At 39.6% G+C, this 22,380-nt stretch overlaps 1 protein-coding gene across 3 annotated transcripts in view; it reads left to right on the top strand.

Annotated features, from left to right (window-relative positions):
• Positions 1-8,599, top strand: part of klhl4 (kelch-like family member 4) — a 34,504-nt gene extending 25,905 nt beyond the window's left edge. For all 3 annotated transcript variants that reach the window (XM_061725457.1, XM_061725456.1, XM_061725455.1), the window contains 4 exons: positions 2,456-2,618; positions 5,850-6,062; positions 6,754-6,925; positions 7,320-8,599. In XM_061725457.1, the coding sequence (XP_061581441.1) occupies positions 2,456-2,618; positions 5,850-6,062; positions 6,754-6,925; positions 7,320-7,379 (608 nt within the window). In that variant the 3' untranslated portion in view covers positions 7,380-8,599. The remainder of the gene's footprint in view (positions 1-2,455; positions 2,619-5,849; positions 6,063-6,753; positions 6,926-7,319) is intronic.
• Positions 8,600-22,380: the final 13,781 nt, after the last annotated feature.

The following is a 22,380-nucleotide window of genomic DNA, read 5'->3' as shown; positions in this document are numbered from 1 at the left end:
ATTGATAACAGGTGCAAACCTCAGTATTTAAATGAGGTGTTGCGCGTCTTACGGTTTGCGAGCGCAAACTTTGCGCCATGGAGAGTCTGGATGGAAAGCAGGATATAGTCGCAAGCGCAAAATGAAATTTGACGCGGTGGAGTTACAAATATTAGTGGAAGAGGCAAATAAACACATTAATGAACTACAGCAAAGAAATTTAAACATTACCAAAAGAAACGCAATATCGAAGAAAATCTGCGATAGAATAAATGCAGTTATAAGACAAAAAGAACGGCAGATGAGGTTAAAACAGAGTCGGCGGCAGAACAGATCTAATTGGGGGGCACATAATAACCAGCAATGTAAATGCTTAATATGAGTTTGCCATCAACGATCACAGCAAACCAGTTTCAATTACACAACATACTGCAAAATCTCTTTTTAATACACACACAAACACGTGTATTGTGCACCCAAACTGCAAAAAAACAAAAAACAACGATGTACAGGCCACGTCTCTCCCTCCCTCGCCCTCTCCATCTCTCTCTCATACAACGCATACACATAAAAATGTGAACGGTGAATCTCCAAATTTAATTTGATGAAATTAGACAGACTAAAACATTCCACATTTGCGTAATAATAAACGCCAAGGCTGGCGCCATGAAGTCAATTAAATGCATGTCTCACCTTTAGAAGAGTTGCACATCTTAATTTTCCTATTTCACCAATAAAACTTGTGCAACCATTTTTAAAATAGCATGCAGCAGAATAAAGACTCTCTCTCTGCGTATTCTTTGATTTTGTATGTCGCCTCCTTGCCACAATAACAGCAGCAGCAGATTAGCACCTTCCTTTCAAACGTATTAAATACAGACGCAATCACAATACGCGCAATAACTTTCAGGCTTGGTAAATCTCATTGCGCGTGGTAAATGGAGCAATTTGCATCTTCCCCTCCCAGTATTTAGCGATTTCTGGCGGGTACGCCCCATATTGATTATTCATCAGGGCAAAAGTACTAAATGGATTGCGTGTGCAATTTTGCGCATTTGAGAGACGCAGTCCTCTTTGCACGCTGTTAGTAGATCAGCTGGCACTTTGGTTTGCGGGTGCTGTCAAGTTTGCACACGTTTTTACAAACGCAAACCTTTAGTAAATCAGGCCCCAAGTGTTTTAGATTTTACTGGTGTTACCAGGATCTAAGCTCACATGGGTCACAAATAGTATGGATGGGGGGAAAAAAAATAAATCCTGTATTTCTTTTATGTCCCAAACCTTTGATATTTCCCTATTCCCCTATCAAAGGCTGGCAAGCTGTGATGGTCCTGCTCTCCCTTTCCATTCCCTGCCCAAGACATTTCATATCAAAAGCTTTTGATTCACAGTTGAAAAAGTTCCCGCTAACAGAACAGGGAGATCTTGTCAAAACATTCAGCTCACTCACCCAGTGTGGTCGGAGATATCAGTGAGCCCAGGAGATCACACTGTGCAGATTACCTGCGCTGTCTTTGATCCTTCCTGTTGCAAATGTCTCTCACTGCTCTGCTTATCATGTACATATTTTCAGTGTGAATATATTTGGACCTAGTGTCAGTGAGCATCCCGTCCTCGGCTGCTTCCTTCCTGCTGCGTGCTTTGCGGTGAAGACGAGAAGGGGTTTTCGCTTTTCATTCCAAAACCACCCTTTAGTAACAGAAAGAAAGTTCATAATGAGAGGAGTTTCTGTTAGTTTTGACAGGGTGTGTGTCTCTGAGCTTCTCTGAATGCGGCCGCGCCTTCGTGTTCCCTTAAACTAATTGAACTCTCACCAAAGGAAATACGGGTTGTAAAATTAAAAAAAATCCATTGTGTTTAAACAGGCACTGCATTGTTTCTGGTGGAAACCGCTTTCCTCTGTGACTTGGTCATGAGGAATAACAACGTGGTTTTATCGTCTTCCTGTTTTCTGAATAGATTTGCTCCGCTGTGACTCATTCTGCTCTAAAATGAGAAGCATACCTGCCTTCTGTCTCTCTAAGAACAGCTGAAAATAACTTTTTTGTTATGGACTATTCACCAAGATTTACTTTTCATTACTTTCTACACCACGATAAGAATTGGGTATAGTTTATTTTTGTTTAATTTACCCTACATAAGGAATATGGATGTTTATATTCTAGGATTAGTGTTTATTTTCTATGTGAAAGCATGACAAAAGACCTGTCAGGACAGGATGTTTCCGTGCCTTTCACCCGACCCAGCAGATTCCTGTGACACTGAATAAGAGTAAACAGTTGAATGATGGATGGGTGGAGCATATGTCAATAAATATACAATAAAAAATGCACTATGCTTTTGTCTAGCCCAGACATACAGTACACATACATCAAAAAAGAGAACAAAACATATTTATTACCTTGGTCTAAAGCACAAGTGTTTGTGATTCATCTTCTAAATAGCCAACTCTTCTCTTCGTTTCCTGTTCCTGTAGGTATCGCGGTGCTTGAGGGCCCCATGTACGCTGTAGGAGGCCATGATGGTTGGAGCTACCTCAACACGGTGGAGCGCTGGGATCCACAAGCCAGGCAGTGGAACTACGTGGCCAGCATGTCCACTCCACGGAGCACGATGGGAGTCACGGCTCTCAATGGAAAGTAAGTTCCTTTGCCCCATCTCTACTGACTCCTACGGATGAATTTCCAGCTTTACTGTCCAGTTCATGTGTATTTACTTCTGGTTTCTTTGAGATTTGATGATGATTGGAGCCAGCAAAGAGCAAATTGGCGAGCAAATACCAATAATCTATACAACAAGAAAGAATTGAGAGTATACCTTTGATAAGGCCTGGTCAAATGAACATTCTGATTTACAAAGTGGGAAATATCCCAAATACCAGTATTTTAATGAACGTGAAGTGACTTCCTACACATTACTGGAAGTCCATGGTAGTGTCATATGTAAACATTTCATGTCAAAGATAAATAACTTTCCTTTTTCTTTAAGTTGAAGTACCTGCTGTTACTTTAGTCTTGACTGGCCTTTCTCTTAAATACCAGCTGATGTTATTGACATGGAGTATGCCCTCCTGAGTCCTTAGATCCACAGTTTGAGCCCGAGTGGTTATCCCAGCTCACCTTAAATCTTTTGCTTTTTGAGCCCCCACACTATGGGGCTCAGTGCCTCGTGAACCAGATATACTCGTAACCTATCTCAAAACTCTTCTAAGAAAAATATATTCTTTTAGGAAAAGCTTAGAAAAAAACCATTTTACAAATCAATTTTTTTTCATTCCTACATTTGTGCTTATTCCTTGTATTGACTTTGCTTCTTTTGCACTGTGGTCTTTTGTTTTTTTCAGTCTTGTCTGATTTGTATTTATTTAATTTATTTATTTATCTTACTCAATTCCAAGCCACATAAATAAATATACCCCTTTACTACAAGATTTGATCATTTGAATATTCATTGCACATTGTAGAAAAAAAGACACAAATTAAAATTAAAATTCTCCAAAACCACAGTTGGTATGGCCTTTTAAAAAAGATAGCATTCAAACAAAATAAAAGCATTACATCCACTTCACCATGGGCTGTCGGAGGCTGAAGCTAACCCAGCTACCAACATGTGACGAATGATATATTTGAGAGGATAGTCGTTCATTCATTCATCCATCTATGATCTAGATCGGCTGGAGCCCATCCCAACTCTCCTAGGGGGAAAGGCAGGGTACCTGGGACAGGATAGTGCTTCAATTCAATTCAATTCAATTCAATTTTTTAAAATATGCTGTCTGCCGAAAAAAGAAGTCTTTTAATTATAGCACACATTTGCTGTGGCATCATTCCGATAAGATTCTTCAATTTTTCAACATTTATTTCTGCCCAAAGTTGCATTATTATTTTATGCTCGAGCACATCCCAAAGATTCTCAATGGGGTTAAAGTCTTGGACTCTGGTGGCCAATAGGAGTGAAAATGATGTGTGAAGCGAACCACTCTTCTTGGAATATGCCTGTGCTGTCAGGAACTAAAAAAATACATTGATGGAATTGCCTGGTCATTCAGTATATTCAAGTCTGGGAATAACGTTGCTGAACCGAGACCTGACAAACTGCAGCAACCCCGGATCATAGCCTTGCCCCCACAGCTTGTACAGTAAACACAAGGCATGATGGATGCATGGCTTCATTTGCCTCTCTTCTTACCCTGATGTGTCCATCACTCTGAAACAGGGTACATCTGGATTCATTTGACCACATGACCTTCTTCCACTAATCAAGAGTCTTATCTTTACGCTCCCTGGCGATTGAAGCCCTTTTTTTTGATTGGCCTCACCGATAAGTAGTTTTCTTAAGGCCACACAGCTGTTTAGTCCCAATCCCTCAAGATTCCTTCACATTTTGCGTTTGGAAATGATCTTACTTTCACTACTTCAACATAGGTGTGAGTTCTACTGTTGTTTTTTTATTTGTTTTCACACGTTTAAGTTATTGCTGACCACGACCATTCAAGATTTTTTCCCAATACATTTTTTCCTTTTGGATGGTTCCTGACTATCCTTCCAGATGTTGTTAATGCATTGGACATTTTTAACCCAATTTTTGTAGTGTCAGCAATCTCCTTGGATGTTTTAAAGGAAACTGAAACAGAATCATCCATTCACTAAATATCCAACGAGAGGCTCTTACCGATTTGATTAGTTAAATCCAGATGGTGATTTTTGTTTTTGTTTGGACAGGCACTATATATTTATCAATATAATAAATGAGGTTGCAGTATAAATAATGAATAATAAAAATCATGAAGAATAAACCGCGACTGAAAGGATTCATAGTGTAAAGCTGTTGTTGGAGGCAGAGAGGATCTTCTGTCGTGGAGCTTACTGCAGAAGCCTGAAGAAAGTTCAGTCTGTGAACTGTGTTGTTTAAAGGGTGTTTTGTGTTGCCCCTTTTTGTTTAGAAGCTTGTGCATCTTTTGTTATTCTGTGATCAGCAGTCTCCAGAGCAGAACCGGCGTCCTTCATCAGTTTTGTTCGGCTTGTTTGAGTCACTAGCTGTGATGCCGCTCCCCCAACAGACAACCGCAGATGAAACTGCACTCCCCACAGCAGACTTGTGTTGTATGCTGCTGCAAACACAAACTGACCTAAACGTCCTCAAGAAGTATAGTCTGCTCCGTCCTTTTGCAGACAGACTCATCTCATCTGTTGTCTCAGTGAACACCTGGTTTACTATCTTTCATCTCTTGTTCATAATCAGAACGCAGGCAGCACGCTATAAAGCAGCCCACCAGCTCATCCGTGTATCTCTGGAAAAGACAAGTGTGTAATAGTGCACATATTCACACTTAGTAACAGTTTAGAGAGAAATTCCTTAGAGAAACGCCCCAGCTGAGATTTGGAGCGGGAACCTTCTTCCATGACCACACCGCGGAGCAAACTCCTCCTACCCTTCAGTTTATTTTAAATGCATTTCAACACTCTGTCTCTAGTGTGTAATTCCGGTCCTTTCTTCAGATGTTTGGGTATGTTTGTGTGAAACGAGAAAATGTGTTGCTGCTGCTCAGCTATGTCCAATATTCAGTATAAAAGTTGATTGCCGTGTTATTTTTGCAGCTAGGTCAAGCGTAGAGAAGGAGGAACCAGCTTCCCCAGCCTCTATTCCTGTTGGGCCTGTGAGCTATAAACACTTGAAACACCGAGTGATCTTTTTAGGGAAAAAAAGATGATCTCAACGAAAAGGCCTGCTCCCCACCGCAGCTGTATCTTTTAAAAATCAATCACCACTATTCTGTCACTTAAAAAAAAACTAAAAAACTTTTTCTAGAAATGTCAGCTGTACTTTATGTCAACCATTCAAGATTTTGAACCATTTGTTTCATTTCTCAGACTGTTTGCAGTCGGAGGTCGGGATGGCAGCTCGTGTTTGAGGTCGATGGAGTGCTTTGATCCGCACACCAACAAGTGGAGCATGTGTGCGCCCATGGCCAAGCGGAGGGGAGGAGTGGGTGTAGCGACCTACAACAATTTCCTGTATGCTGTAGGTGGACACGACGCCCCTGCTTCCAACCACTGTTCTCGACTTTCCGATTTTGTTGAGAGGTCAGTCGGCTCATTACTGGGTTAGACGTACTCCTCAGAGCAACAGAGTGAGAGGAACGTTTTCTGCTCCACACCCTCTTTGTGCATGTTTCATCATGCAAGCCTAGAATCATAAATCCCATGTTACTCAACAGAAGGGCTCAGGTTTTACACAGTTTCATTGTACGGTATCTGGCACCATCTGGTGGACGGAACGGTCCATCTGAAGCTGAATTTGATCTAGAATAAGTTAAATGTGTAACTCTTTTTAGCGTATGATGAAATGAAATACAACCGGATCTTTTCAGTCATGTTACATTCTGTTTGAACATTTGAATATATCTTAAAATTATCCAGCCCAACTAAGGGCAGCAGCTGTGGAGATTAATCTCTTATGATTTTTTTTAAAGTTTTTTATTATGTTACTGCAATCTGAAAACATTTTCTGTCACTCAAGTTAAATGCAAACAACTTTAACCCATTTTTTCCATCAAATCTAAGTGATTTCATCATCAATAGCCACACAGAGTAACTCATAAAAATCAGCGTGTGGCATTTCTCTTTGGGTGAAAAGACCTAGGCCGTTATCACTCTCAGACATCGGTGATTAAAGAGGCCCAACCATTCAGCGGGGGATGGAATTGCTATTTACTTTTGGGAATTTGGAACAACAGGCTGGAAGAGTCAGTTTGATCAAACATTGCATTTGCAGGTATGACCCAAAGACGGACACGTGGACCACCGTGTCCTCCCTCGGCGTCCCCAGGGACGCTGTGGGCGTCTGCCTGCTGGGCGACAGGCTCTACGCAGTGGGCGGATACGATGGCCAGTCGTATCTGAACACTGTGGAGTCCTACGATGCGCAGAGCAACGAGTGGACAGAGGTAATTCCTGCAGTTCATTTTCTGCAGCGATTGCAGCACACTTGCGTATTCTCCTGATTATACATTTTATGATGTTCTTATGATACGTATAAAAACATCACAGTTAAATTCTCTTTTATTAACTCTAACTTCTGACGTTTAAAAGGATTCATCTGGAGCTGTAGATGCCCTACAAGAAGTACTTCTTTGTAAGATTAAAGCTTCAGTTAACATCCCACAGGAACATAAAACCGAGGAAGCCACTGAAGCCCATCAATATTTCATAGTCTTTTTTTCATATTAGCTTCTTCCAATCTTAGCAGTGTAACCTTTTTATCTGGATCAAGAGGAATCAGAGTTTTTGAAGACCGCCTCTGATGAAAAGCTGCATGTTAACCTCTCTGTCGTCCTGTAGGAGGTCCCACTCAACATCGGAAGGGCGGGCGCCTGCGTGGTGGTGGTGAAATTGCCTTGAGCACGTTGTCTCACGACGGCGCGAGAAACAAATAACTGAACCGAGAAAGAGGGAGTGGACAAACAAAACAACAGATCGAGGACACATCCTTGGAGAGTCATGTTTTCATTTTCTTTCTTTCGCTCTGCTCTCCAGATTTTTTCTTCAGAGGGAAACACAGACGGAGCTCTGCCCATGAGCCATTGTTTCTATCATTAGTGGACATGTCTGCCCACTGGGGAGGACTTGTACTGAAACTGGAATGCACTGCGCATTCTCCACATTCTCAACCGATCAAGAATTTCATAAACTTGGCTAAGCTGCTGCGAATCAGTGCCAAGGCTTTGCTGTGCTGGTTTTACAAAAATGTATGCGAATGTCCTCGAGATTTAAATATATGTGTTACATTTTGAGAAAGAGCTCCTAACTCCAGATTAGTTTACAATTATACACAGATATTTCCTATCAGTGCCATCTCATATCATATATTTTTGTTTATAGCCACTATAATGAAAATTGTTGTAATAAACAGAACTACTTATGAACCAGCATCTTCTCGTGAACAGCCCTCTGTAAAGATTGTTACTCGTGAGCAATGAAGACCACTGTTGGTTCGCCCTGGCTGATTCCAAGTACAGGAATGAAGTCTTGAACTTTTTTTGGAGCCTGTAGCTGCAGAACACCAAAGTCATTTGCTTGTCTTAGACGTCTTGTAACACATCAAAGAAAAGGTTTACAAATCTGTGAATCAAAGAAAATATATCATATTGATATTTCACATTGCTGTAAAGACTTTTGTTAACTTTCTGAAACTACATTTGTGCAAGTCGGATCCTGACCCTGAACTGATGCCGTTTGACGACTCCAGTCTGTGCTTTTCATTTGGGTTTTCCTCGTGAGGGCATAAGGAACGTTTGATTTGGTTTCTACAACACTGATGTAAAAAACAATAAAACTAAACGTGATCTCTGCTGTTCCTTCAAGGACATAATGCCTTCTAGTTCATGTAGACCATTTCCACTTATGCAACTTAACATTTGGATTTGGAGAAACAGCAAAGTGGAGTTTTTACATTTGTAGTCAGATGTTCTGCTCATGAAAATTAACATTACTAGTTGTTCACAATGAAGCCAATTTGTAATTGTAGATATGATGCATTTTGGGGGCCAAATGTAACTTTTAATGTTTTTATCATAATTTTGTACAGCATGCGAATGGGAAAATAAAATCATTTCAGTCTTCTCTGAATGATCCGATCCTTGTTTAAAGCTCCTGCCCCACAGCGGCCTATTCCGATCCCTTTTGTTGTTCTGCCTTCGGCAGACTTGGACACCAGCTTTGAAGTCAGCATTAACTTTATTTTTGTTGTCAGTACCCACTTTTTAAATCGAACAAACATGTTTGTTGATGTCGCTGTGCTTTCCTGCGCTCCCATCAGCAAACCGAGGACCAACTGCCTCTGCTTGCCTTCTTTTTTAATTGTTTACCCTCCAAATAGCTAATCCACGTTCCCCTCCTCCAACTTGTTTGGCAAGATTTTGATTGGTTTTTGCTGACAAAACTGTGGATCATGTATCGACACATGAGGATTTGATTCAGAAACCTGTCTGTGCGTTCAGAACAAGAAATGTCAGCCTCACGTCAGAGTAAAACGCGCTTTTGCACAGTCCACGTCCGAGATGCTGTAGAGATTAATCTCGTTTTCTGAGTTTCTAGTTCTGTTTATCTGCATCTCCTCCAGTCAGATCGCAAAAGGAAAATCAATGAAAGGATAACAGCTTGCACTAAATCTTATCTGTTCAGAGTGTACCACAGGCTGCAGCAGGTATCTAAGAATATCTCAGAACAGCTAATGTGAACAGACTGGTCCAATAATTGTAGAAATATGGGGTCATAATGATTAGAAAAGCTTGATTTAATTTGACCCCGGAGTTATTGTTAGATATACTGCAAATAGAGTTCTGTTTATTTCTGTCAAGCTATTTTAATTAATTTGCTGAGTGTTGCCCTGTTTTCAATCCCAGATCAGTCTGAAGCAACTTGAGCTCAAAACAGACGTTACTTTTACTTACCGACAGTGAATCACTGCCTGAGATGAAAGTCCATCAGGTTTCCACATCTGTTTCTGAACTGGTTCTATGTTGAGCTGAGTGACTAGTCTGTTTCCACAATCTGCTCGCGTTGCTGAAGTTTAACAGCATTTACGATTAGAAATACTGTAAGTGGGTACAGCTGCATTTCTAATCAAAGCGGTCTTACTTTAGCTGAAGTCAAACAAATTTGGTGTAGAAATATTGTTAAGCTAATATTTAGTATCCTGTTATATTCCAGGGGGAAGACTAAATTCAATTTCTTAATCAGTTCTCTTACCTTCTGTTCACCTGTCCAAAAAAGGAGGAAAAACTTCTTTAACTGGCCTTTTGAAGAGTTTACGGATGATTGGGTGTAGTTCCTATCACACTCTAGCGCATTTTTAAACACGAATTGAAGAAATGTTTTCATAATCTTTAACTAGTTTTTATTATTGATGTGCTAAAATCTCCTGGAGGCTGGGCAGCGTTAATGATTTCTATATCTATCTGATAGCAAGGTGTTTTAGGATTAGTATTTCACTATTGCTATTTTTTAGAAAAGTTTTGTTGTGTACACAAATATAGAAAGTATTTGTAATGTTTTTATGAATTTTCTAACATTACCAATACTTCAAGACATTACTTGGTGTATGATTATAAAAAATCAAATTCTTCTTTTTTTTTCTAAAACATAAACAGACCAAAATCTTGACCAAATGTCCAGACCAAAATGTTTGTTCTTTAACATTTAAAACATAAAAAAATGCTACTGATAATTTAGAAAATCTTTATTTATCAGTTTTATTCTTCTGAGACATCAAAACATGTGTCCTCTACGTCTGGCTTCATGCGGGCTCCATTAAATATTAGTTTAATGGATGCAACAACTGGCCCTAAACTAACCGACACCCTAATTCTTTTATTCTTTTCGTCAGACAACAATATTTAGGTTTTGAAATACCTGACATGTTTCGGCGATTACTTCTTCCTTCATCAGAGTCACCACTTATGGTGACTCTGATGACTCTGTCCGACGAAAAGAATTAGAAAATGAAATTGTAAAGCCGTGGACAAAATGAACCACAAGATCTATCTAAAACAAATGCTGCACACCAATATTTTTATTATCACTGCTTGCCTTGATCATTTCTGTCTCTCAGGAATTCCCCCACTAAAGAGCTTTACCTCAAATTGGGTGGTCATTTTTAAATATTTCATGAGATTTGTGGCATTTCTTCAATATCTGACTAGTATGTCACATAAAACATACTTTGGATTGTTATTTACCAAGTTATCAAAATAACTTGAAATGACGCTACATTCATGTTCTACTGATCTATGTTGATCCGCCAATCCCTGTGAGACGAGGATGTAGCTAATGTAAGAAAAGACTAACGATAACATGATTTTTCTGTATGATTATTTGCAGGTATTGAAAATGAACTATAGATCTTTACTCTGTCTTGTTATTGAAGATGGTGAATGGGAAGCATCTGCCCGCCAAAGACCCGCAGAATCTCAAATTATTCGGATTAGCTGCAGTACGATGACAACCTAGCGCTCACTTCAAACAGCTGTAGTAGTAAATCTGATAATTGCCTCAGTTATAAGGTTTTCTGAAAAGAGCTTTTGAAACCTTTATTTTTCCTTGTACTGTGGGGCATCATGGGTAGAACAAGGAACACACCCACCTTATGTCAATCAAAGTTAGCCGCAGCTTCCAGGACCTTCAGCCGACCTACAATGCAGGAGCCGTGAAGCTGCCAGGAAATATTGTGTTTCAGATGTTCTTTCAGTGGAAAAAATGGTGAAATGACCGTTTAGGCCTAGCTTGTTAGGAATGTTACGTACCAGGATGATGACTGATGATTAAGTTATAATTGCCAGCCATGCCGACTGCTAATCAAAGTCTTTAATGGATATTGACTTGCCTTTGAGTCAGCCCCCAGTGGTCAGTTGATGAACTGCCAGTTTTTTTTATTTCCGCTTTGATATCAGTTGGTCACACATCAGTTCTAATTTACTTTTACTCTTATTATACAATTTTTTTGGTATTTCATGTGACCAAAACTTCTTGAAATAAAATATTTTACATTATATTTACTTCTCAGAAATTATGTTAGTTTCTACAACAACTTTCTTGTTGTAACATTCAGTTGATATCAATGATGATTGGCGATAATTGCTCAGAATTTCTAGCACTCGATGTCACAAACCCTTAATTCCTTTTCTCTTAAAGTTAAAATAACTGAAGAAATTAGCCAAATTTAGTTGAACTTTGAAAGTTGAAAGATTTTGTTTGAAAGATGAGGGCAGCTGGATCTTTTTCCATCCTTTTCAACATTGACAGTTTCATGTTTAATGCTGATTGAATTAGAATAAAATTCTTTGTTCTTCACCAAATTCTCTTTCCAAACCCCTGAACCCTCGCAAAAAAGATAGAAACATTAATGATTCATCAAACAAGTTGGAATTTTTGTGTTTTCACATAGAATAGAATTATACAAAAAATAAGAAAATATTTGTATTTTCATTTCAAATCCCCCCCCCCCCAAAAAACAACCTTCATAGTCAATTTTTATTAACATTTTATTTTTATAATGATGAAAACTGGTCAAAATACGCATCCCCTACTTTGTGTGTGCAGCAGTACCCCACAGACTACTGCAGAATTCTGCATGGTGATGTAATCATATCATAAATTATCAAGAGAGGGTGCTGTTGCACTGCAGTGAGCGCACGTACCGCCGCTGATGGCAGATCAAAATCTCCAATATCATTACTGTTCATAATAAATGTCAACCGGCATTAAAAATGCCAAGGACAAATACTTGAGCTAATAACCCCGCAATTATTGAAACCTGATGATGAAATGTTGGGAAATTAAGATGTTAAGGCATTTCATTCTTTTACTTTCAAATAAGCATCTTCTTAAGTTTTAGGAGAAGCTTGAAGCCTGATCAAGATTAATCCTGCCCGGTGAGAAAACCTGTCAGATCTTAAAGAGATTTCAGCATCATCAAAATTTGAACAATGTCTCATAATTGTGTGGGAGCCTCTGGAGACTCTGTTTTAATTATTATTATATATTTTTTTTAAATACATACATATCTTTTGGTCTAGCTTTGACGCTAACCATTTTGGGGAATATTTTTAGCACTGAAAGAGGAGCAGCGAGGAGATGGAAGTTGATGAGACAATCCAGCATGAGTTATTGCATCTGTCGGCATCTGTACTCATAATTGCTTGCGAAGACAGAGTATATGCCCAAAGCCTACTTATATAACATGTATTTTTAGATTACATAGGGATTAAAGTAGTAATAAACCATAATCAGTTGTATTACAATGATTGAGTGCAGCGGGCACAGAGCTTTAAATTCATCCTTATACTTTGTGGAGATAAATGATATCACTGTGTAAGTGTTCACTGTCAAAATGCCTCCTTACAGTTCACAACAGAGCCTTTGACACAGTACTCAATGAAGTATTCTGGAAATATGTTTTAAAGGATTTGTATGGTTTATATGTCAAAACAATGCTCCAGGAGGCAGTCAGAGCAAAATAAAGCATGCAAAAGATCTTTGCCACATGAACTAAAGACGAGTGCCACAACAAACTGTCAACTTAGAATAAGATTGTCTCGTCATGCCGGCTTAAATAAGCCTGTTAACATGGCACTTTTGACACACTGCAGAGAGGAGTGATGTCAGGCAAACCGCTGCGTCTTCTCTTCTTCTCTTCCCAGGTGATGGCAAACTGATGTTACGCTGCGGCAATTTTTTCTTTGCGAATCAGAGAGATGCAACATATTTAACATATCACACGAAATCAAACTGGTGAGTTCCCATTCAGCTGGCAATCCAGGTGAAGTTGGGAAAATCACCTCCTTCTGGAAGTACACGTAAAATCAACATCCCTCTAGTGACAGCGACAAAGTAGTTGGATGGGCTTTCATGTGTCCAGCGCTGATACAAAGAATGACAGTTGCTTTTCCTGACTGATCAAAGGCAGCAGACATAGCGCTGCAGAACATTTCTCGTTCTACCCCCCCAACACGAACCCTGACTCCATCTAATCATAGTTGAATACATTGTCATCTCATTATCTTTGAAGAGGGGAAAGATCCCTCCCGTATGAGTGGGCACTGTGTCTCTTGCCCTCAGTGGGGCCCAAAGATTGGTGAAGCGCATTCTCGTCTCATTATGTTGAGTGAGAAATATCCGACACATCCCATCTGCCCAACGCCTTCAACACACATGCTGCCTTGCTTCAGCCATACAAGCTGGAACTGTTCAGCTGTGGCTCCAAAACTCAGCAATGAGACTGAGAGTCGAAGCAGGTTTGGACTCTGATGTTAAATACATCACTGCCTTGTTAAATATCTCTGTCAGTATTAACAGCATATAGATCTTTTTTTTTTTTACTGAATTGGTACTAACAGCACTGGTTGCTTGCTGTGGGATCCATCAAAGAGCACTTGACTCTTCGACATGCATCCGCTTCATTAATATTGCAACATAACTTGCTGTTTATTTCATAATATTTGTAACTAGTGAACACAATGCATCTCTCCCCAGGCTACTCATACGGAAAGAGAACAGATAGATTAGCTACAATATACACACACATATAGATAGATAGATAGATAGATAGATAGATAGATAGATAGATAGATAGATAGATAGATAGATAGATAGATAGATAGATAGATAGATAGATACTGGACAAATTCATGAAGTAACATCAAAAACTACATGATGTTCTCTTTGAAACTAGTCGTTTGAGTATTTCACAATGAATGTGTCTTAAGGAAAAAGCCCGCCACAACATATGACACAAATGCCAAATAGGTCCCAGATTTTCTTGACTTGCTCTAACAGATGTCATGGGCTGGTTGCCAAAACATCTTATTGTGTACATATTACAGTGAAACCACAGCACTGTTCTGCTCAACGGATATCAGATCAAAATGAATCCAGCCATGGTTTTACCAGCTTTGAATTCATGCATGGAGAAGCCTGTCAGGGGCGAGAGATGATGTGGACGCTGGCTCTCACTGTTTGTCAAATTTTTACATCCCTCCCCCTCTCTGCTCATTTGAAGCTAGTCATCTGCTATCTAGCAGCCTGCTGCCAATACGCCCGAGAATCTAGATTCAACATTTGTGGACTTCTCGCAGGAATCAACGCAATTAGATGTCTTTTGTGGGTGCAAAGATTCCCTATTCATACACCTTACAATCTTGCATTCTTGCCTTAATGTTGTGCCCTTAAAAAAAGGGGAAAAGTAGTGAGGGAAGATGTATAAATGACAGACACAGCTCTTGCCTTCACTCAATTGTATTCAGTGAAAAGTACAACAAAAATCACAGGTATTCCCTGAACACACTCAATTTCAGGACTAAAGCCTCAACAATCAAATTAATCTGTATCCATTTCTTATTCATGCAAATTGCACCCTCAAACAATATAAAACATGGATTACAACCCAAATGAAATACATTTATCTTAACTTATCCTAATTAACACATTGGCTAACTTATTAAGTAATGAACTAATGTCTTTTAAACATTTAAACACCATATAGACAATCTCGCAAATTAAATAAAATGGTACAACAGTCAGACGCCATGTGGTGAAGTAGCATTTAGCTTAGCCTCCCACGATGACAGAGTTAACCAGTAACTTAAACAATATAAAATAACTCAATTCACTTGCCTCACTTAAAATAAACAACAATGACAGAATAAAATAATCAAGAACGTTTCGCTAGGTTTATAGTGTTTTGTGTACAGTATTTACCTTAAAAAAAGGGGAAAAGTAGTGAGGGAAGATGTATAAATGACAGACACAGCTCTTGCCTTCACTCGATTGTATTCAGTGAGGAAGAGGAGCGCTATTCCCCCTACTGGAGCCCTGAGGTATTAACAGAAATAACAAAAAAATGTATATTTTACAATACTCTGAACAGGAATTAAATTATATTTTCTAAAAAAACGAAATAATTTATTATTACCAAATACTCTCATCTGCTACATTAACTCTTCCATAGAGCACAGTCACGTTTGGCATAAAAATATTTTTTATTTAACATGTCTAATTCAGGCAGCAAACTAGTGTCCCATCAGTGCCACAATTAATCACATCCATTTTGCCACTTTGAGAAGCTGTGGGACAGGAAGATATATACTCCCCCCCTCCGGAAAAAAAACATACTTTTTAAAAATGATGTTTTGACATCAAAGGAGATAATGAGGAAACATCAAGACCAAAAGGAGATCACATATATGAAACCAGTCCAATTCTTTAAGTGAGAATATCTTTTTTTGTGTGCTGACAGATACAACAACGCAACAACAAAGTTTCTGTCCAGCTCACTTCCTGAGTTTCTAAAAGCAACTTAATTCGCAGAGCATCACGTCCACTTCAATGACACGTTTGCTCGCATTTTGAAAGACAGAATACATTTTTACTGCTTCTTTTTACTGATAAATCCTTGAAATAAGAAGAAAGAGAAAATCTAGCATTTCTTGCATGCCACTTATGTGTCTCTTACTCCTCTTACCCCGCATGATCTGTCTCTCTGGCACATTACTGCTGCCCGTGTAACGACCGCTTACGAACTGCCTCCAGAACTAAATCACTTCCTTTGTCAGACACGGCTGCCTTTCTTTCCCAGACCCATGGCTTACTGCTATTGTTAGTGAAGATGAACAGCCCACGACAATTAAAGGTGTGGACCATTACTTCTGCGGTAAGGAAGGTTAGTACTGATGCTTTACAGCCGGAGGGAGAACACCAGCGTGTCTTCATTTGTCATCTGGAGCCGTAATGGAAGGCCTTGGAATGGATGAAGAGCCAACAAATGTCCGTCGCCCTCCACACTTTAGGTCTGCTTTATGTAGCCAAGTCGCCACCAAGGGATAAAGGGTAGGAATATTAAAGAAGGACATATAATGTAACCCTGTGAAAGGAATGTAATCTCCTGCATCATGAAAATCCAAAATGTAGGATCTAAAAATACATTAAAAAAATCAAGATCAAACCTGAACAGACACATATATCCGCCGCTTTCAGCAGACAGTGTCTCTTAGATTTAACATTCTGGTAATGTTGATATCATTTGAAGAACAGAAGGGGTTTTAGTGGACCACTTTGCAGTACATTTGTGATGTACATCACAATATTGCATAAACAGTACAGATGCATGTATGACTAAAACTAACAATTATCTTTAAACTCCCAAAAGACCTGTATGCAATTACACTGTATGTTTACATCTGGGAACCTGAATGTACATGGGGGGTAACCCTAAATTCTCCCTTTGGGATGACATTGAGACTTACGAAATTACACGTGACGCTGTTTTAAATGACACAACTGAGCCGAGAATGCGTGTTGTATTCAACCTTTAAGAGGCAGTTTGAGCAACACAAGGTCTTGAAAGATAAATGGACACTTTTAAAGCTTTGAAGCAGGAGTGGATGATGTCACATCGGTTATTGACAATATACATGATACAAACACTGCCCCTTTATAAGGACTTAGTTTTATTTTATGAATTTCATTTCATTTCATTGTATGACAATAAACACACTTTTGACTTGTTGGTTTGAGCTACACCTGGTATATCCACTTAATAATATCCAATAGTTTATCCAATAATTAAGTGGTGAGTGTAAACACTCAATACTAATGGTTATACCAGGAGTAGCTACCTAATAAAGTGACCAGTGAATACTTATTCCTTGTGCAATAAGTTCAGGTTTGAGTAAGTTTGTGCTCATTTGTCGTGATTGTTTCCACCTGTATCTCAGCAGCTTGTATGAGTGTGTATATTCCTGTTCTCTGATGCTATCACACTCCCTCTCTCTGCGTCAACTCCTTGTTGTTTTCACCCTGCTTGCTTTATTGAGGATTTGGGATTTCACGTTTTTATATGCTGCAGCGTGCAGCGCTTTTTGTTCCTCGCTTCTTTGTTAATAAAAGACATTTAGCTAAATTACCCCTGCTTCCTGATAGCCTGCATTTTATCCGTAACTGCTGAACCATCCATCCATCCATCCATTATCTATACCCGCTTTATCCTTTGCAGGGTCACGGGGGTCTGCTGGAGCCTATCCCAGCTCATTACAAGCGAGAGGCAGATCACCAGTCCATCGCAGGGCCACATATACACACAAACAACCAGACACACTCACACCTACGGGCAATTTAGAATCATCAATTAACCTACTACGCATGTTTTTGGACTGTGGGAGGACGCCGGAGTAACCAGAGGGAACCGGGGCGAGAGCACGGGGAGAACATTCAAACTCCACACAGAAAGACCAGGGAGTTGAACCAGGAACCTTCTCACTGTGAGGCAACAGTGCTAACCACCGTGCTGCCCTAACTGCTGAACCCTACCAGTGCAGTCATGAAGAGACCATTCACGAGTATAAAATCACCATCCAAGTTATGTTCTCAGTTTAAGGATGAAACACCTCTGTGTGCGACTAATGCTGATGTTACACTAGATGACTCCAAAACATTTTTTTTTTAAGTTTTTAAAACGCTAACCTATGACACTCTCTTTTAAGCAAGAATTTTACATTAAAAACTAAGGACTGGGGCTCTTGAAGGGTCCACATTTACATGACTAGTGGTTGCTCACACTATTTATTCCAGTATTTTTTATCAGGTTTTAGTTACCTTGTCTGGTGTTTCTTTTGAAATTAAAATTTTACAGATTTGTGGCTGCAGGAAAAAACAAACGAACAAACAAAACAAAACAATTTTGTTTGAAGGTTAAAGCCCTGTTTGTTTGCGACCAGTATTACTTTCCTCTGTTAATAATGTAAAGAGCTGCTCTCATAATAACAATTATTATTATTACTGATTACCAGAATTAATCTGTAATAATCCAGTGTAAATACGGCTGTAGCTGCGCTTTCACAGGTGAAGCACGTCTGAATTTTTTGGAGAAAGGACACAATTGTCAATATATGTTTATCTATATATATATACACACATGGTTTTCCGTTTTCCCCTTGAATTAGGCCGTGCTAACCTGTGATGCAAACTAACGGTAAACGCCTTACATTCATTTGATCAGATCTGTCAATCTGTCATTTCTGATGTTGCCACTGCAACGACAATTGAAATGAGTTATGTACTAAAACAATGATGGGCAGAAGTCCAATCGAGTGGAATTCTTGATAAATTGGGGCTAAATGATGGTAGGTTTGCAGTTCCCCGGGGGTTCCTTACAGTTAGCTCCCAGCTTCTTGAGTCAAGCTACGGTGCAGGTCTACAGCGGGACCTGCCTTTACAAGTGTTGTTCTCTTGTGACATCAGAAATGGCTGCCGCATCAGCTTGCGAGGATCCCATGGTGAAAAAAGAGGCAGAGGTCTCACTGTGGGCCTCCCTTTTCAAATGTTGTTTCAGTGGTGACATTTAAAATGATGCAGCCTCATGACATCATCGCAGCTGGGTCTGGACAGAGGTCCGGGAGAAGTTAGTAAATGGAAACGGCCTACCTGGAGGAAGGCTCGGCTGAAGGAAGCCGGATCCAGCTGTGAAGAAGCCCTGGGGGAGTGCAAGCCTGCGGCCATTTAGTCAACACATGCTTACCTTCTGCTTAGATAAGCTTTGTCCTCGGACCCTTCTAGGCCAGTCGCCAGAAATCCTGGCTGGCATCAGACTAGCAAGACAGATGTAGCCACTTGGTGTATATGTGCACAAGATTGTTAGCTGAAGATGACATTAGTTCACACAATGGCAGGAAATGGGCGATCATAGTTCTGCTAAGCCTCTTTGTGTTCTGTTGTTGGGTCTCTGTTAAATGGATCTATGAAAAAAATGGCCTAAACTTAAGATACAGGGGCCTAATTTGGGTAAAATCTGCGGCGACAGTTATCTCAAAAACTGTTGCTCATTAGTCTGGTATTCTGCTTGTGACTTTAGTCAAGATATATCTAGGCCATTATTGTCTTTTAACAGGTAATTTGGAACCTTATTTGACAATGTATGATAATATATCGTATATTTATGAAATAGGCTTCAGCTTATGGATGGATGGATGGATGGATGGGTGATGGATGGATGGAAGGATATATTTATGGAATACACACCCTTGTCTAACAGACTATAACAACAGAATGGATTATTTTGGACATAATGACAACAATTAAACCGTATTTGTATTTTCTGATGGGGTTGATAGTTCAGCTCAGCATTTTTATTTTAAGTCATGTGCCAATCATTATTTAGTCCCAATTTGGCTTTTTAATTGAGTGAAAATGTGAACTTTATTTTTGAAATAATATTTTGATAACATGAATTCTCACTGGGGAACAGAACCATGGCAAATGAGACACGGTGCAGCTGACTGACCTGGCTATTGTTTAATTTGCCAAACAGCTATATTATTTCTAATAGTTTACTTCTTGTTTTTTCTGTGTCTTTGAGATCACCCTCCTGTCCTTTTGTACAGATCTTCCCAGAGATACTACTTTTGAGGCTGATTGTTTTTCTTCTTTATCTGTGACCTGAACTGTTGTTCTTTTGCCTTGTTCTTCATAATGATTAAAAATAATAATAATGAAAAATAGAAAGAATCCAATTAAAAACATATCTTTATGTGCAGCACATTCTCCACGAGGGTCCTGCCAGACGTGACTGATCACATTAACAATACTACATTACATAAAAGATTACTTTAACAGTTAAATCACCTTAAATCCTTTCCACGTATCAGCGGTATCATGGTCTTCCTTTAAACTCCCATAGAGAAATATTGGACAACCTTTTTAAGTTACAACACTGAGATCTACGTGCTTTATGTTTAACAGATGGGGATGAGCAAGTTCTGTGCATGTGACGAAAAATTGAAAGGCCAAAGGAATAATAATGTAGTGCAATGAAGCATTCAAAATTGAACACTTCCACCACAGAGCTTGGGCTGTAGGCGATAGTCCATATCCACCTGCAAGACACACCAGGGTTGACTTAATCAGAACATGTTTACTTAATCTCTGCAATCACTAGTAAAACTCACATTGCAGCCATACTGCCAGAAGGATTGCCTACGGTGGACAAAAGCTGAGTCTTTTTCATCCTCCTATAGCCCGGTGTCGGAATCTGATACACGTATGCGGATAACAACTTCAAAAGATTAATTCTCATCTTCCCAGACATTTTCTTACAGGAAAAATCTGTTGTACTGAGTCTTTCTCACAAGCTGTAGCCTTTAGCTTAGTTAAAAAAGAAAAAAAGGCTTCAAATGCATCCCGAGGCTCAATCCTGATACGCCTGTTTGATATGCAGAAGTGCTAAATTATTTAGGTTGGATCTGTATTTTTGTTGTAGAATGGAGTTGGAATGGAATATTAAAATACTTTTGGTTGTCGGCTTTAAAGGCTACTTTGGCTGAATTTAATGTGTTATATTGAACTTGTAAATTGTAGGTTTTTACACCTGATCATTTTTATAATTTAATGTTTCCACTGACTACCCCTGAGTTTATCATATTTTAGTAAAACAAAATGTGGAATAAGATTTTTTATTTTTTTTTTCACATAAGTAGCACACGTGAGCAGGCTTTTCACAACCACAATGTCAATACAAATGCCAGGTCATCACAAAAGTGGTGCAGCCAGATTATGATACCATATTCAAGCAGAGCAGTCTTAGAAAAACTAAACTAGGAGTCAGGAAATCCAGATGCAATGCCAGGGCAAATAATGACAGACGCTATTTTAATGTGTTCAGTGTCCTCCTTCTCTCCTTTCACTGTACTAAATGCCTCATGCCCTTCACAGAATAGGAAACCAGGCATCCCAGCATGCCTCGGGCATTCCAACATAGCTGCCAGCAGGATGCAACACTGCAAAAAGCGCTGCCTCTTTAAGTCTCCTGTGTGGCATGTTAAGCAATGGTAATCTGCCGCAGTGCAGACAATAAATTCCACTGCATAACTATAGTGTCGCCATGACATCGTACCTGGATGGGATATCACATGGGTGGATGGAGGGACAGCTGCAGCAGGGCCATGCCCCCTGCAGGATGTATACTCATCACCAGCGTGGACACAAAAAGGGACAAATCTTGAACATTGCTCACAGTGTAACCACTTTTCCATGAGCCGTGTTTGAAGAACACAAAGAGGACTCTGCTTTTGTTATTTGTTCTGGCTCAGCGCTGGGTTGGTCAGCGTGTGATTCAACTGTTTACTGCAACAATGAAGCTCAATGCTATGACAAATCTGAAGGCCTGGGCTGTCTTCCCAGTTCCCCAAATCTTAATAGTCTGCCATGTGGAGTGATGTCATGCTAAAACACTGCAACATTTGAGTGCTTAGCAGCTTTGGTGAGGTTTGGGAAAAGTGGGAGAGACGGACAACAGACAGGGAGGGACACAGACGGCAGCCTGATTACTGCATATCATCTACAATACAACTTGTACCACACATGTCTCCAGTGAGATCCCCAAACTGTTGGAGTATGATAACAGAAATGAAAAGCAAGTTTGTTTTGGAGTTCTCTTAACACGGCCGCCTCGTTGTGTTAAGGAAAGCAATGTTCGCCGTGTGTTCTCGGCAGCAACTCTGCAGTTATTTGACAAACTGAAAGCCATTTCAGGCTGTCACAAGCAAAATTATTTGGAATACCCTGTAGCAAAGACCTATAATCCCCAACAAAGAAATTATATTATTCATAACAGTGTGAAAAGAGACACACCAAAGCTGCCCTGCGCAAACTGCGGGTTTTGCTGTAGGGTTCTGATCATTTTTTTCCCCCACTTTTTTCATGAAAGATTTTAGACTGGCTTTTTATTCTTTTGGCTTCTTTCAGCTACAGAAGATTAAAAGGCAGCTCTATAGCAAGCACAGTAACTCTTGATAAGACTTGAGCGGCATGCACATCGCTTGTTCCATAAGGAAAATAGTAAATGCAGTTTGTACAT

The sequence above is a fragment of the Cololabis saira genome, chromosome 7 (genome assembly GCF_033807715.1).
Source record: "Cololabis saira isolate AMF1-May2022 chromosome 7, fColSai1.1, whole genome shotgun sequence".
NCBI classification, from domain to species: Eukaryota; Metazoa; Chordata; class Actinopteri; order Beloniformes; family Belonidae; genus Cololabis; species Cololabis saira.
This window is presented reverse-complemented; position numbering and strand designations above follow the sequence as displayed.